The 17,044-nt window shown below is 43.8% G+C and overlaps 2 protein-coding genes across 2 annotated transcripts; both read right to left on the reverse strand.

Annotated features, from left to right (window-relative positions):
- Positions 1-10,901: 10,901 nt before the first annotated feature.
- On the reverse strand, positions 10,902-15,159 carry LOC307073392 (toll-like receptor 8). Its single transcript, XM_079733193.1, has 2 exons — positions 14,850-15,159; positions 10,902-14,484 (listed from the first exon to the last, which is right to left on the reverse strand). The coding sequence occupies exons 1-2, from the start codon at positions 14,850-14,852 to the stop codon at positions 11,413-11,415; spliced, it is 3,075 nt and encodes a 1,024-aa protein (XP_079589319.1). The 5' UTR covers positions 14,853-15,159; the 3' UTR covers positions 10,902-11,412.
- An 8-nt stretch (positions 15,160-15,167) lies between these two features.
- On the reverse strand, positions 15,168-16,664 carry LOC307073393 (toll-like receptor 8). The gene is made up of 2 exons (XM_079733194.1): positions 16,571-16,664; positions 15,168-16,075 (listed from the first exon to the last, which is right to left on the reverse strand). Exon 2 carries the CDS (start codon positions 15,949-15,951, stop codon positions 15,535-15,537), a length of 417 nt encoding a protein of 138 aa, XP_079589320.1. The 5' UTR covers positions 15,952-16,075; positions 16,571-16,664; the 3' UTR covers positions 15,168-15,534.
- Between the last annotated feature and the right edge of the window lie 380 nt (positions 16,665-17,044).

Below are 17,044 nucleotides of genomic sequence, written 5' to 3' on the forward strand. Positions count from 1 at the left end.
TGCATGGAGCTGCAGGTTCGGGGCACTTTGGGGTGACTAAGACACTTAGACGCCTTCGCCAGAGCTTCTACTGGGGCCAGTGTCGGCGGGACGTAGAGGACTTCTGCCGCCGCTGCGATGCCTGTACAGCACGTAAGGGTCCCCCCGGTCGTTCTCATGCCCCGCTCCAGCAGCATACAGTGGGAGCCCCCATGGAGAGGGTGGCGGTGGATGTAGTAGGGCCGCTGCCTCGCTCCGACAAGGGTAACCGCTATGTACTCACGGCCATCGACTACTTCACTAAATGGCCCGAAGCTTACACTATTCCCGATCAGGAGGCAGTGACGGTGGCCGATGCGCTAGTGGCAGGCATGTTCAGCCGTTTTGGAGTGCCGGAGACCATTCACAGCGACCAGGGGAGGAATTTTGAGTCCCGGGTTTTTGCCTCTATGTGTGAGCGCCTAGGGATGCACAAAACCCGCACCACGCCCTTGCACCCTCAGAGCGATGGCTTAGTGGAGCGGTTTCATCGCACGTTGGGCCAGCAGCTGGCCATCATCACGTCACAGCACCAGCGAGATTGGGACGACCACCTACCCCTGGTGCTCATGGCTTGCCGCTCTGCCATGCAGGAAACCACCTCCTGTACGCCCTCTCTTCTCATGCTGGGGAGAGAGCTCCGTACCCCTGCCGAGCTGTCGTTTGGCCGTCCACCAGACTCCCCAGAGGCCCCCCCAGGTCCAGAGTATGCCAGGAGGCTGCAGGACCGCCTGGATTTGGCCCACGCTTTTGCCCGGAAACAGCAGCAGCAAGCTGGGCTGAGGCAGAAGCGTAATTATGACGTGAGGACCCGAGGGAGACATTTTCGGGCTGGGGAACTGGTCTGGGTCTTCAGCCCTCAGAGGAAAAAGGGGCGGTGCCCTAAGCTTGAGAGCCAGTGGGTGGGCCCTTGCAAGATACTGGAGAGATGGGGAGAGGTGGTGTACAGGGTGCAGCTCCCCGGCAGGGGGAGGAGGGTGGCGCTTCATCGAGACCGGTTGGCCCCGTACCGTGGGGGCTCACAGGGGCAAGCAGAGGGGACACCAGCCTTGCCTATTCAGCCTCCCACGTCTCATCCAAATGGCGACGCCTCCATTTCCCGGCCTGGGACGCCAGGACCCCCACCCCCAACTCCGCCAGAGCTCACTCTGAGGCCCCCGTCAGGCCCAGACCCAGCTGAACCACCCCCCTCACCGTCACAGTCCCCTCCTCACGGGGAGAGCAACTCAGCCCCTGGTCCAGGTGCTCCAGCCCAGGAAGGAGGGCGGCCCCGCCGTCAGAGGAGACCCCCGGGGCGTTACAGGGACTTTGTAGACACTCTCTGGGAAGAGGAGTAGTTAGGAGTGAGACCCGAGTTCTTAGAAGGGCAAGAATGCGCCCTGGGCTCACTGGAAGTGATGGCAGTCTGCCCAGATCTTCCTAGTTAGTAAAAGAAATGTTGGACATTAAAAAAAAAAAAAAAAAACATGCACAATTTGAGTTGTTTCATGCTCATGTATTTTTCTGTTCTGTAGTCGCTGTTAGTCTCCTCGAGGGCGAGGATCTTTGTGGTGGGGGGGTAGTGTAGCGACCCTGGTATGTGTACTAGTGAGTGACAGCGCTGTAGTCCAATCACAAGTAGGGATACTAGGTCCAGCAACATGGGGGCTTGTGATTGGGGGAGGTTGCGCAGTGTGTGTGGGTGTCTTCCTGTGCGAGCTCCGAGTAGGAGTGTGTGAAATGTGGGTGTAGAGCGATACATGTGTGCCTTGTTAAGCTGTTGTGAAGTTTGCAAAGTTCGTGGAATAAAGCCAACCGGCTGTTACACCGGATACCTGCCTCCGCTTCTGGTTTGATCGCCACAATATATATAGTTTAATGTATTCTGACGTTTTTCAATGTGTCTTGCACTTATTAAGTCATTGTTTCTTGTTCTTGTTTCTTCATGGTCTGTTTTCAAATGTTTAATTTCAAATGCATAGGCAGAGTATGAGTCTTCCTATACCGAGAGGATACATCTGTTGCATTATAGGGGCAGATTTCATTATACATCTGGTTGAATTGAAGAAATTGAACGGCCAGTGCACTGAAAAAACAAATGTTCCTATTGACTTATGATGGTGTAGCCATGTTGTTTTATTGTTAATATGTCAATTTGTTTTTTATAGAAAATACTTTGTATAGATGAATTATCCCCAAACTTGTCATCGTAACACCTTTGAAATAAACATGACTTAACATGGCAGATACCTGTGTATTGTTTATCATATGAGGTAAGAGTGTAACATTTTCAACTCAGTTCCTTCGTAGCACCTACTTACAGTAAAAATCACTTCTGATGGAAAAAATTATGTGTATGAACAACACTTTTCTTATCTATTGTTACTATTATATTATTTAAAATGTCCGCTTATATTAAAAAATATATATAGCGTATAAAAAAGATGAGTGGCTGGTAGTTTTAAATCTACCAGCCACAGTGGCTGGTGGGCAAAGAAGTTAATTTCCATCTCTGATGCACGTACGCACGTAATATGGTGAATTTGGAAAATAGGAACATTTGAAGAGAATTAGGGATGCCTTTGTCTTGATTATATAGAGCACAATACTAATACAATTATGACTACATTATTACTATCAAAAATACAATAAAAATGACAAATATTCCCCAAGCTATGAAGTGAAACTTTAATTCATGGTTACATGTTATTGTATTTTGAAAAAAAAAATTAAATTGAATGAGACATTTAATAGATTACACATATGAAAACATAGAAAATATGAAAAATGTAGAATCACAAAAATATATTTTTAGTGATTGCATATGAGTAGTATTTTTTTAATGAGTGATTAAATAACTCACCATTGTGAGTGTGTGCTGGACCCGCAAGATATTATTTGTAAATAGTACAAATTTGTTAAATGTCAATTCAATAGCACTGGATAATAACTGTATTCTCTTGTGGGAGAACACACTAAATCAGGGGTGTCAAACTCATTTTAGCTCAGGGGCCACATGGAGGATAATCTATTCCCAAATGGGCCGGACCGGTAAAAATATGGCATAATTAAAAATAACGACAATTTCAGATTGTTTTCTTTGTTTTCATTTGGTACAAAATAGTAGCACATTCAGAAAATGTATACATCACAAATAATCCTATTGCAAAAACACTTCAAATAAGTTGAAAATTGTGCAAAGTGTGCAATTTCTAGAACAATACCTCAGCGATTGGAACTTAAACTTAGTCTCAGTGTATCTACAAAGGCACACAACTTTGAGTCTCAGCCTATCTGAGATTGAACAAAATACAAACATCTCTTCTAGGTATCAAATACTTAATTTTGTCATTTCCACATATTAATCCTAACCAAACCATACAAACGGAGGTAGAAACTATTCAATAAGGTTGATTTACTCCTTGCCTTGTAGGCTACACTTTATTGATAGAAAAATAAAAGCTGTGCAATGCATGAAAAATGTCAATCAACCAAACTTATGAACTGAAGTGACTGACATTATTATAGTAAATCCCACACGATTCACTTTCATTAAATCTCCACAGAAGACATTCATGTTCACATCTACATCAGGGTGCAGTGTCTCATGCAGCATTTTTAAGTGGGGTTACCCACTGTTTATTTTACTCCTGAAACCTGGCATCTTTTAGCTTTCACAAGTGCATCAATATCAGGCGTCACATCCTGAGTGGCAGCCAATTTCAGAAATTCATTCAAGTGCTTGTGCGTGAGCTTTGAGCGCAGCTTTGTTTTATTGATGCTCATTACAGAGAACACTTGCTCACAAAGATATGTGGTTCCAAACATGCACAACACCTTTGCAGCAAGGACTTTCAAGTTGGGGTAACCTGGCAAGAGATTCTGATAAAATGTGTCCAAGCCAGCTGCGGCAAATTTGCCTTTCAAATCTGATTCACACTGCAAGTCTATTATTTCAAGTAGAATGTTGACGGGCAGATCTGCGGCATTCACGGTGAATGGTGAGCAAAAAACTTTGAAGTCTTTTTCCAGTTCACCAAAAATCTGAAAGCGTTGTTCAAACTCCCGCAATAGTCAACTCTGTTGCGCCCTTGCATTAATTTGTTCAAGTTATTTGCGTGCTGTGTGATATCCACCATAAAGGCAAGGTCCTGTATCCATTCTGTGGACTGAAATTCTACCACTGGTTTTCCCTTTTTTTCCATGAACTCTTCAATTTCCCCTCGTAAATCAAAGAAACGCCTCAGCACAGCACCTCGGCTTAACCATCTTACCTCGGTGTGGTATGGCAGGCCATGGTTGTGGTCGTTCTCCCTGAGAAGGCTGTCAAACTGACGCTGATTCAGGCCTCTCGATCGGATGAAATTAACAGTTTGGACGACCACCTTCATGACGTTATCCATCTTTAATGACTTGCAACACAATGCCTCCTGATGCAAAATACAGTGAAAAGTCCAAAAATCACATCCTCCATTTGCAGTCTGCACTTTCTCTTTGAATTTTGTCACAACACCCGCTTTTTTCCCAATCATTGACGGAGCACCATCTGTAGCCAGGCTGACAGCGCGGGACCAGTCCACTCCGACCCTGTCCAATGCTCCGATGAGGGCGGTGAAAACATTAGCCGCTGTTGTGGTATCCATCATTGGCACCAACTCCACAAACTCCTCTGTAACGGTCAAAGTGTCATCAACTCCGCGAATGAATATGGCCAGTTGCGCAACATCTGTAATGTCCGTGCTTTCATCAATTGCAACTGAAAACGCAATAAATGATTTTACTTTGTGCTTCAATTGGCTGTCCAAATCCGCCGAAAGATCAGAAATCCTGTCTGCAATTGTGTTTCTTGTCAGGCTGATATTTGCAAAAGCCTGACGCTTTTCAGGGCACACAAGCTCTGCAGCCTTCAGCATGCATGTCTTCACAAATTCACCATCACAAAATGGTTTTGAAGTCGTTGCAATTTCATAAGCAATAAGGTAGCTGGCTTTCACTGCAGCATCATTGATTTCTCTGCTGTGACTAAACACAGACTGCTGTTTCTTCAGACAGGCCAACAGTTCATTTAATTTATTTATTCTCTGTTGTCCTTGCAAGTGGTGGTATTTGTCAGCATGAAGGGTCTCATAGTGGCGCCGAAGGTTGTATTCTTTCAGCACTGAAACATGCTGTGAGCACACCAAACACACAGGTTTCCCATTTACTTCCGTGAATAAAAAGGACGATGACCATTTTTCTTGGAAAACTCTGCACTCTGTGTCCACTTTTCGTCTTTTTGACAGAGACACTTTGGGGCAATGAGAGTGCCGAAGCGCATAATGTTGAAAGTATAAGGCAGAACGACAAGGTAGCTCCGGGCAAGCTGAACTACCTGTTTCTACTTGCTCCCTGCTCAGCCCCGGTATAAAGTTTGCGTGCTTAACATAATTGCTATTGCGACATCTAGTGGACACATTAAGAACAGCAGTTTCTTTCATTGAAAAATAGCAGCTCATTTTGCGTTACATTCCAAAGCGACTTCCAGTTACACACAATTGTCCAGTACTTCAATGTACAACAAATTAATCAGTGCCAGTCAATGCAATCCATGTAATGCTAGGAAGGATTTTTATAAAAAAATACTGTACTTCACAAAATCATCTCGCGGGCCGGATTGAACCCGTTCGCGGGCCTGATACGGCCCGCGGGCCGTACGTTTGACACCCCTGCACTAAATCAAACTGCAGCAGCTTCATCAAAATATAACCTTCCAAAAATTGCAGAAGGCAGCTTTTTTTTGCTTCCCTTTTAGGGTAGATAGATCATAGAATCGTAGAATCCTCCCACATTTCTCATAAGAAAGTCCATTTAAAGTACTCCATTTTAAACGTTTCATTCTTAGTTCCGCTACGCTACTCTAACGGATATGATATTAAGCAATTTTAATTGAAACACGTTTTTTTTCATGAAATGAAACATAACTAAATTGACAAACAAAGAAAAATTCTCTTATATTTTCATAGTTTAAAGGATTAATGAGGGTGCTGACAAAAAATGGAAAATACTCAGTGATAATGGGCAAAGTATTCATGAAATCTACAGAAAAGTCAACAATATCACATTTTTAAGCACATTGTTTACAATGATTTGTCTCGACATCTTTACAATTGATTTTTTTTTTACATTTTTACAATTAAAACCTAAAATATTTCACCGTCCACATGGAAAGCCCCAAAAGGTCATTGATAAAATGATCCCATCTAGCATTGGTGTTGGGAACTATAGGCCATCATTAACTTATATTCTTATAGACGTCTTTGTATAATTGTTTAAATGTTTAAATATGATCAACAGAGTTGTTTTACTTAATTAAGTTTTGTAAACACAAGGCAACGTTTATCGACGCAGTTCTAATTGGCGGCTTCAAACCATGGCATGTCTGGCTTTAACTCAAAACTCGGAGCAGAGCAGAGACAGAGCGGCTGTGTCTTTGTGTAACAGTGTTCTCAATGAGTGCGTTAGGTTGTGGATGACGACGGACATGGCGGCAGAGTGACGTGTCAGTGCGTTCACACTTTGGTCATTGCAGTTGCTTCCTGACACCGCCTCGGCAGCCTTCAGCAGACACACGTAGTTCATGACGACCTCGTCCACCTGGGTCACCACCTCACGCCGCTGCCACTCGGCGCTCAGGCCTTCCACCAGCGACATGCAAGCCTGCGCCAGACAGCAGAGCGTGTGGAAGCTTTGTGTCAGAGTGAGCAGCAGCTCCTCTGGGCTGCTGTGCAGCATGGCTTTGAGGCTCATGTCCTGATTGACGGGGGGGGGGGGGGGGGCAACTTTGTGGACCGCCTGGTTGTTCTGCCCTCAGGGAGGATTTTTGTTCTTCACCAGTGATGGTCTTTGTGGATTGCTGTTGCTTCTGGCTCACAGCTATTGGAGGAAATGGGAATTGGACTGTCCTGTTGCCGGGACCGCCGTCGTTATTCACGTGGTCCCTCAGAAAGCAGTGGCTGAACGGAGCATGACACCTCCACGTGCTTGATGCCTTCAGCCTTGGCGCTGTCGACGGAGGAAGCAGTACCGCGGACCCCCGCAGGAGCTTTCTGCCTGAAGAGCTGACTGAGTCCACAGCGTTTCTGGACCAGCTCTTGGGTAATGTTTTGGCGTAGAATCTCCTCTGTTGTTTTGTTGGCGCTTGTGGTAGGCCATCCTGTCTGCCGCTCTTCCCCGTGAACGTGGCCTTGGTCTTCTCCAGCAGGAGGTCGAAGCCCCTCACCCCTGGAGGTGTCATGCTGCTCCAGCTCCTCCTCAGTTTCCTGAGGCTGCCTGTGCTCGACTCACGTGGGGGTTTTCTCGAGGAGGGGTACAGGCCCGGTAAATGCCCACTGGTATCTGTGCTCCTCTTTAATGGCAGTGGAGGTGGGGGAGGTGGTGGAGGTGGTGGTGGTGCCTGCATTTGTTTCATCACAGAGAGCTCAGGAGGGGTCGTCTTCCCATGCCTGCTTCAGTTGTGTAAAAGCTACACTAGGGGTAGTAGAAAACAAAGACACTTTCTGTTGCCTTGTAAGGCGTGCTGTAGGTCCACTCTATAACCCGGTAGTTCTGCTTCACTCTCGCCTCGTGACCTGGAAAGGAGAAGCGGGACGATTAGAAACAACCTTTTCATTTCTCACGTTATGCTTTGATGCTGGGAGATGTGGTCACACGGGTCGAGTTTGAGACTTATTCGCTTCCGCGTTCTCAGCGCCGCTCCGGGCCATGTTGAAGATGGAGCGCCAAGAGTCCACCAGTAAGCGGTAATAGCCGGCGGTCAGACAGATTCATGGCATCAACAGTCTCCATTAACAGAGTTATTGGCTGTGGAGGAGAGAGATAAACCGCACACAATGAGCACACAATGGATGCAGGGCCGGAATGAGGTGATAATGACTGCTAAGGCAGCTTCCCACTAAGAGCTCAATATAGTGCTGCAGATCAACTCAGAGAGTATAAAACAGGGGTAGCATCTTTTTCCACATTTCACGGGAAAAGCGAATTAGCAAAGTCCTACAGGGGTTGCTTTTATCCAAAGCATCTCGCACTTACGTGAGCGAACACATTCTTCCACTGAGTAGGGAATCTAATCCCTAACCCTAGCAGTGGCGCCGGTCTAGTCGGACCGGACACTAAAGGATCCGTTCACCTTCACGTCCAGAACATGGAGCTCCACCCGCACCATCTTCTCATCCTCGGCGTACATTTCGATGCGGTTGACGTGGCTGAAGTCAGCCAGCAGAGCCACCAGGTTGGTCTTGGGGTTGATGACGTGGCTGATGCCGTAGCGCTGTCCAATCAGAAGGGTCACCTCCGTGTGCTTCTCGCCTTGCTGTAAATACGGAAGGGTCAGGCTACATGCATCTCAGTGTTTGGTTTCGCCATTGTTTATTCAGGCTCTAAACATTGACTTGAAACCAAGGGTTTGGAACAGACACTTGCCACTAAGATGCATTTGAAGACCCGTCCACAGTAAAGTCTCAAGTCTCTGAGGTACTTGGGATAGTGGACCTTGGCTTGCAACACTGTCAGCTGCAAGAAAGAGGGATGTTCATGTCATGACAGGAAACTAAGAAAGCATTGACCCAGTGCCCCAATATATTGTAGTCAAGGGTCTTCTGTGTGTAATGGTCAGAAAGGAAGGGGGGAGGGGGGGGAGAGAGAGAGGGAACAGAAGAGAGAGTGGGAGGGAGAGATGGAGGGAGGTGTAGAGGCCACCGTACCTTTTTGCCGGGTGGCACCAGGTTCTGGTTTGTCTTGAAAACGTGAGTCAGGGCTTTTTTAATGTTCTTCTCCTTCATGCTGGACAGCACCGCAGGAGGCAGGAACAACGCCAGGCCCCACTCCTTCCTGTTCAGTCAGAATCCATACTGATTAGCTCACCTTACTCCGGCACCACACAAACAGCCAAGTCAACAGTCCTGCCCATCAATCCATTCTCCCAGAGGTGCCGCATTGATTCATTGACCGGCTACTATTGTAATTATTCAATCACTCTGCGGCGATTATTCATCCCATAAAGCAACAAAACTACGAAAACAGTAGGATGTTCGACAGATCGTATTTCTTATTTTCTGTTCTTCTATATTTATTTAATGTTTGTTAAAAAAAAATTAAATGTTAAATAAAAAGAAAAAGAGAAAATAAGATATATGATCTGGATAATATGGAGTCAATAGTTTGGGCCATGGAGGATGACGTGGTGAGGCATCCTTACTCGATGTACTTAAGGGAAACCTGCGACTGCTTGGTGCTGATCGTGAGGATGTACATCTGAAGCGCTGCCAGCCGAAGGGCTGCTTCGTATTTCAACTCTGACCCAAAAGGACAGAGAGAGAGAAGCAGAGACAGAGAGGGAGGGAGAGAGAGAGAGAGATCGAGCAAGTGAGTGAGAGAGAGAAAGACAGAGAGGGAGGGAGGGAGAGAGAGAGAGAGAGACAGAGAGGGAGGGAGACAGACAGGGAGAGGGAGGGAGAGCGATGTTAACAAAAAGAGAGGCTAGAGAGAGTTAGGGAGAGGGGGAGCTAGAGAGACAGGGAGGGAGATACAGGGAGAGGTAGAGAGAGGGAGAAAGAGAAAGACAGAGCGGGAGGGAGAAAGAGAGAGACAAAGAGAGAGAGACCGAGTGAGAGAAAATGGAGGAGAGAGAAGTAGAATGTGTGAGTGAGTGACCGAATGGCAGGGAAAAGGGATTTGATCTCTGAGCTGACTTTACACGGGAGGATTTTGGGGTACCATCGCATGGACATCGACGCGTCAAGAATGAGAGGCCTCAGGCTTGGCAGGGAGAGACAGCAGGATGATGACGCATCCTTTCTCCTGGATGAAAGGGGAGGAGGAAGATGGGGGATGGGGTGGAGTGGGTTGGTATTCAGAGATGCATAACTGGGTCTTCTTCAGAGGAATATGGCTTCACTTGAAACTGATGCACACAACCAGGTACATTGTCAACAGTAAAGGAACCTCCCACTTACATGCTTTAGATAGATAACACATGCGTAAGTATTGGCTCACTAAAATCCACATCCACAAAATGAACACTCCCACCAATCACCTCCCCATCCCGCAGCAATAGAAACACAGGCACATAGCAGTATTTGGTAGGGTATTGAGTACTATATAATTCATTGACTGTAACAAAGTAACCTTGCATGTGGGGAAGTTGTGCTGGGCTTGAAACTAACAAGGTCCATCGCTCCTGAGAAGTCTCACAATGTGTTCTGCTCTTCAAGAGTGGATGAGAGGTGGATGGAACAGTAGTGTGACCTGGCGGTTCAACGTGAACATGCAGTGAAAGTAACAGTGTGTCTGTGGGTACACCAGATCAAAAGTTCACTTCCTTATTATTGCAAAACACAGAGGAGGGTTTGTGTTTTAGGAAGTTAGTACCTACTTATGTTTATCTGTTTTAGTTTAGCTGTAGACTTTGCAGAGTGTGATTGGGTATGGTCTTTGGGAAATGTATGCACTGCTAAACAATGTTTGGTGGTTCAAAGCACAAACCTTTGGAAGCCTTTAAGTTAGTAATTTGTTGGTTAATTTACAGTTTGTTTTCACTATAAGAGCCTCTTGTGGTGCAATTAAAATTAAAAAGTAAGAAACACAACATGATATGAGGCAATTTCAACTTCACCACTTAAAATAATTACAGCAATAACAACACTACATCAAATGTTTTTTCATCAAAGGTTACATGATAACTTAATTGACTAAGAAAGGAAGGATACTGTTGTATTTTCTTAGTTTAAATGTTTAATGAGGTGGCTGACAAAAAAGGGAAAGTACTCAATGATAATATGCAAAGTTTTCATCAAAACTACAGAAAAGTCAACAATTTCAAATTTGTAAACATTGATTGATGATCATGATTTGTCTCAAGAGCTCTCGATATTCTTTTATAATTGATTGAATGTGTTTTGATTTAAAGAACACATATAATATTTCACAGTCTACATGGAAAGCCCCAAAAGGTCTTTGATAAAATAATCTAGCATTGGTGTTGGGAGATATAGGCCATTTTTAACTTATAATCTTTACAGAGGTCTTTTATAATTATTTAAATGGTATTGAGAGTTGACCACCCTTTCTGAAAGGACAACGGTTCAGCCTCAGGCCAACCTTATTTACACAATATAGAGGCCCTATATTATGGAACTTTTGAAACCACAAAACAACAGCAATACAACACAAAGCCTGATAACACTATGACCAAAAAGTAGGCTGTTTAAAGGGGTTCATTATTATCACACGTTATCATAGCATTCAACCTATAAAGAAGATCAGTTCAAAAGCATCTCTCAACAAAGATAACTGCAAAAATAGCCTACAACAACGACAAGTAAATTTAAGTAACTTAATGTGAAGAAAATTCAGAAAAAGAGGAACGTCCAAGCTACAGCTTCAGTCTCTCTCCCGGCTGCAGGTGAAGTACTGAGAGTAAGTGCTGGTGTACATTCTCTGGTTGTCCACCCTGACTACATTCCTGAGGTTCTGCCAAAACCAGGGCTCAGCGGCCGCAGTCCTGGGCCACTCCACAACACTCTCCCCGCACATTCTCCTCCTCAGACGCAGGAAGTGAGAGTTCTGCAGCACCGGCTCCAACATCAGCACCACGATCACGTCCAGGTTCTCATCCAGCAGCCGCTGGTGGGCCAGGTACATGGCCAAGCGGAACACCCCCGTCTTGGCGTACGCCTTGGTCAGCACAAACAGGGTCTTGCGGCTGTAGCGAATGCTCTGGGTGAGGTTGTCGATCAACGGGACGCCGAGGGGCCAGTCCCGCTCCTCCAGACACAAGGGCAACGCCTTCTCCCCCTCCACCTCCAGCTTCACCCTCAGCGTCTCCAGCACCCACTCCGAGACCCAGGGGTCTTTGGTGTCATAGGTCACAAAGACGTCGTACACGTTGTCTGGCGATGGCGAAGAACGATAGCCCTTCCATTTGGACTTTACGTAATGCAGGACGTAGGAGGCGTCCCAGTAGAAGATGTGCGCCACCGTTGCCATCGACGTGGTGAAAACGATGAAGGTAGTTGTGAGAACTGAGATCAGCAGTGCCAGAGTGTTGTTGACACACTGGTCAACCTGAAAGTTAATCATCATCTGAGAATGGCCGTAGGATACGAAGCAATAGACATCCGTGGTCAGGCCTGGGATGGTGACATCGTTGTCTTCAATCCACAGAATAAAATCCAGTGTGTCACATGAGCATTGAAATGGGTTCCTATGTAAAGACAACGTTTGAAGGTAGTTTTTAGGTTTTGTTAAGAAGTTAGTCTGGTTGATAACAGTCAGCTTGTTGTTGTTCAGCAAAAGGGTTGTAAGTCGTACAGCGCCCTCTAAAAATCCATTTGACAGTTGTGCAATTTTATTTCGAGCCAGATTAAGAGTTCTTAAAGTAGGGGAGGTAATGCTTTGTACATAAGTAATATAATTGTGTCTTAGATCGAGGGTCTGGAGGTTGTTGAAATGTTCTAGTTTACTCCAATTAAAATCCGAGAGTTTGTTGTCATTTATAAACAGGGTTGTGAGCTGCCGTGGTATCAAAACGTAAACCTTATCAGGAATTACAGCAATGTTGTTGGATGAAATGTCTAGTATTTTCAAATTAGTGAGATTAGTAAACAGATTGAAATACGATGCATCTTTCCAAAGAGTCCCAAGTTCATTGTGTCCAAATCGAAGCTCATTTAATGACTCACTCTGTAACGATTTGGTAGTTAAAGTATGAATACAATTATTGCTCATATTTAATATCTCAAGAACAGGCAGATTTTTAACAAAATCTAAATTATGCGTAATCCCATAGGCTTTAAAGTAGTGGTCGTTGAAACTGATGTCCAATACCTTTAGCTCCTTTAATTCTTGAAATGCATCACTATAGGCCAAGTCAATCCTATTAAATGACAGGTCCAAATATGTCAGATGTTGCACCGACTCAAATTCTGTCCCATTTAATGCAGATGAAAACCCATTTCTTGAAAGGTTAAGGCATGAGATATTATCATAGCCTTCAAATTGCTCCCGACTTATGAAGAAAAGATTATTTGAGCTTAAACTCAGCACACGACCTGCCTTGCTGCACTCTTGATTAGCCAAGGCGCTGCCAAAATTCAACGAGTCGGCCATCAGGTGTGGTGAAAAAATCAGGTTGGCTTTAAAATTTCCTCGCTGGCCAGGTGGGTTAGGCGTACTTACTGAAACGGGATACAGTCTGTTCTCTGATAGGAATATGCCTTTCAACTGAGGGAGTTCTTTGAATATAGTAGAATTAGAGTGAACAATAAAGTTAGTCCCTAGATTTAAGTCAGTAAGGTTTTTAAGCAAAACTAGAGGTTTCAAAGTATCAAATTCTATTTCTCTAAAAACTAAACCAACCAAGTCCAATACTTGAAGCGACCTAAGCTTTGAAAAACCGTTTGACAGATGAACGGTCTGTGGGTATGTGTTATGTCCATAATTGAACGACAGATCTAAATGTTCTAATTTTGAAAGACTACTAAAACACTTAAGTTCACCCTGTATGGCATTTTGTAAAAGATTGAATGATAGCAAGAGTTCTCTCAGATTTTGGAGATTTTCAAACCAAAAGTCATTAAGTTCTGTTAGGGAGTTGCCGGCTAAATCCAACATCCGTAGTTTGGTAAGGTTAGTAAACGCCTTAGGGTGGATTCCAAGAGAAATATTGGGGCAAGGTACACAGGGAAATGGAGCATTTCCACATCTTGGGCAGTTTCCATGTATTATCAGTGCTTTTAAGTGATGGAGCTCTTTAAAGTCCTCTTCAGAAATGTAATGTATTTGGTTGTTACTAAGTACCAGGTTGGTAAGCGTAGTTGGTAGTCCCTTTGGAACACGTCTTAAAATATTGGAGGAAAGGTCCAGAACCTGAAGCTTTGTCAAAACTGGAAAACTGTCATCTGAAATATTTACTGGATTGTAGCAATTATTGCTAGAACAGCCGTTTCTTTGCAAGAATAGATGCGTCAAATTTCTTATGCCAGAAAAACTCATATGATTGAGCACCAGGATGTTGTTATTGTTTAGCCAAATCATTGTCAGACTGTGAGGAAGAATACCAGGGACATAAGTCAGACGATTGTAGCCTAAATTCAGTACTTTCAATTTTGTTAGATTCATGAAAGCATCCTTATTGATGTCGACGTCCTTCAGCCCGTTCATTTTTGCCTGGACAAGTTTAAGTTCAGTGAGATTTTCCAGATGAGAAAACGCATTCCCTGGTATTTTCTGAAGATTGTTTTTTGATAAATTAACTTCAGTGGCATTGCTGGTTATCCCGTCAGGTACTTCTTGAAGTTTTTTTGCTTCACAATCAAACAATAGTCCAGTGACATCACATGGAAACTGCCGGGACATCCAATTTGTACTGTGTTGGAACATGGCAGTATGACTCCCTTGATGTAAAAACAGAAGCAGTCGACCGACAAGGTAAGACCAGTTGATGCGGGTATTCTGCAGATAACATAAAGCAGAAGAATTATTCAGTTAAAGAAATGTATCATAATTTTCAGCAAAATATTATACAGGTTACATACACGCACGCACGCAATATGGTGTATTTTGACAATACAAATATTGGAAGAGAATTAATGATGCCTTTTTATTGTCTATACAAAGCATAATATTAATACATTACTATAATATGATCAAAAATAATCATGTTTATATGTTATTGTATTTTGAAAATAAAAATGAAAAGTTTCATAAGACATGGAATATACTTTTCACAAATATGAAAATATAGAAAATTAATCCCAAAAATATAGTTTTAGCAATTGCATACAAGTCCTTCTTTAATGAATGTTTCAAAAACTCACCATTGTGAATGTGGTGGACCCACAAGATATAATTTGTAAAAAGCCGTTAAATGTCAATTCAATAGCACTGGATAATAGCTGTATTCTCTTGTGGGTGAAGTGAACACACTAAATCAGACTGCAGCATCTTCTTCGAAATAGAACCATGAACAAATTGCGGAAGGATGCTTCTTTTACTTCCCTTTTTTGGGTACATAGATTGGTCATGACCTAAAACTAGGCTATGAAAAGTGTTTCATTATTAACACACATTATCATAGCATTCAACCCATGAAGAAGATCAGTTCAAAAGCGTCACTGAACAAAGATAACTGCAAAAATAGCCTACAACAACGACAAGTAAATTTAAGTAACCTAACATAAAATTAATTCAGAAAAGGAGGAAAACGTCCAAGCTACAGCTTCAGTCTCTCTCCCGGCTGCAGGTGAAGTACTGAGAGTAAGTGCTGGTGTACATTCTCTGGTTGTCCACCCTGACTACATTCCTGAGGTTCTGCCAAAACCAGGGCTCAGCGGCCGCAGTCCTGGGCCACTCCACATCTCTCTCCCCGCACATTCTCCTCCTCAGACGCAGGAAGTGAGAGTTCTGCAGCACCGGCTCCAACATCAGCACCACGATCACGTCCAGGTTCTCATCCAGCAGCCGCTGGTGGGCCAGGTACATGGCCAAGCGGAACACCCCCGTCTAGGCGTACGCCTTGGTCAGCACAAACAGGGTCTTGCGGCTGTAGCGAATGCTCTGGGTGAGGTTGTCGATCAACGGGACGCCGAGGGGCCAGTCCCGCTCCTCCAGACACAAGGGCAACGCCTTCTCCCCCTCCACCTCCAGCTTCACCCTCAGCGTCTCCAGCACCCACTCCGAGACCCAGGGGTCTTTAGTGTCATAGGTCACGAAGACGTCGTACACATTGTCTGGCGAGGGCGAAGAACGATAGCCCTTCCATTTGGCCTCCACGTAATGCAGGACGTAGGAAGCGTCCCAGTAGAAGATGTGCGCCACCGTTGCCAACATCGTGGTGAAAAAGATGAAGGTAGTCGTGAGAACTGAGATCAGTAGTGCCAGAGTGTTGTTGACGCACTGGTCAACCTGAAAGTAAATCATCACCTGAGGATGGCTGTAGGATACGAAGCAATAGACATTCGTGGTCAGGCTTGGGATGGTGACATCGTTGTCTTCAATCCACAGAATAAAATCCAGTGTGTCACATGAGCATTGAAATGGGTTCCTATGTAAAGACAACGTTTGAAGGTTTTTTTTGGTTTTGTTAAGAAGTTGGTCTGGTTGATAACAGTCAGCTCGTTGTTGTTCAGCATTAGGGTTGTAAGTCGTACAGCGCCCTCTAAAAATCCATTTGACAGTTTGACAGCAAAAAATTATACGGGTTATACACACGCACGCAATATGGTGTATTTTGACAATACAAATATTGGAAGAGAATTAATGATCCCTTTTTATTGTCTATACAAAGCATAATATTAATATATTACTATAATATGATCAAAAATACAAATAAAAATGAATGACAAAAATTCCCAAAGCTATGAAGTGTAACTTGAAATCATGGTTATATGTTATTGTATTTTGGAAATAAAAAATAATAGTTTAATAAGACATGGAATATATTTTTCACAAATATGAAAATATAGAAAATTAATTAAAAAAAATCTAGTTTTAGCGATAGCATTTAAGTCTTTTTTTAATGAATGTTTCAAAAACTCACCATTGTGAATGTGGTGGACCTGCAAGATATAATTAGTAAAAAGTTGTTAAATGTCAATTCAATAGCACTGGATAATAGCTGTATTCTCTTGTCGGTGAAGTGAACACACTAAATCATACTGCACCATCTTCCCTTTAAAATAGAACCATCAACAAATTGCAGAAGGAAGCTTCTTTTACTTCCCTTTCTTGGGTACATCGATTGGTCATGTTTTAATTCTAATGGATCATAGATTCCTTGCAGATTTCTAATAACAATGCTGATTTGATGTACTCTATTTTTATTTAATTTTACGCTTTATCCGTAATTCTGTTACAGCGTCTCCCTGAACATGTCACTGTACTGCTTGTCTCTCTCTGTAATGAGCACGCTTCTGAGATGTCGCAGGTCACGTCTGTGGCCAGCAGGGGGATGGTGACTGTGGTGCTGTTGAGCCACTCCATGAACCAAGTGGTGTTGCAGGTGCAGGTGAAT

This window comes from Pollachius pollachius, assembly GCF_949987615.1.
Source record: "Pollachius pollachius genome assembly, chromosome: 3".
NCBI lineage: Eukaryota > Metazoa > Chordata > Actinopteri > Gadiformes > Gadidae > Pollachius > Pollachius pollachius.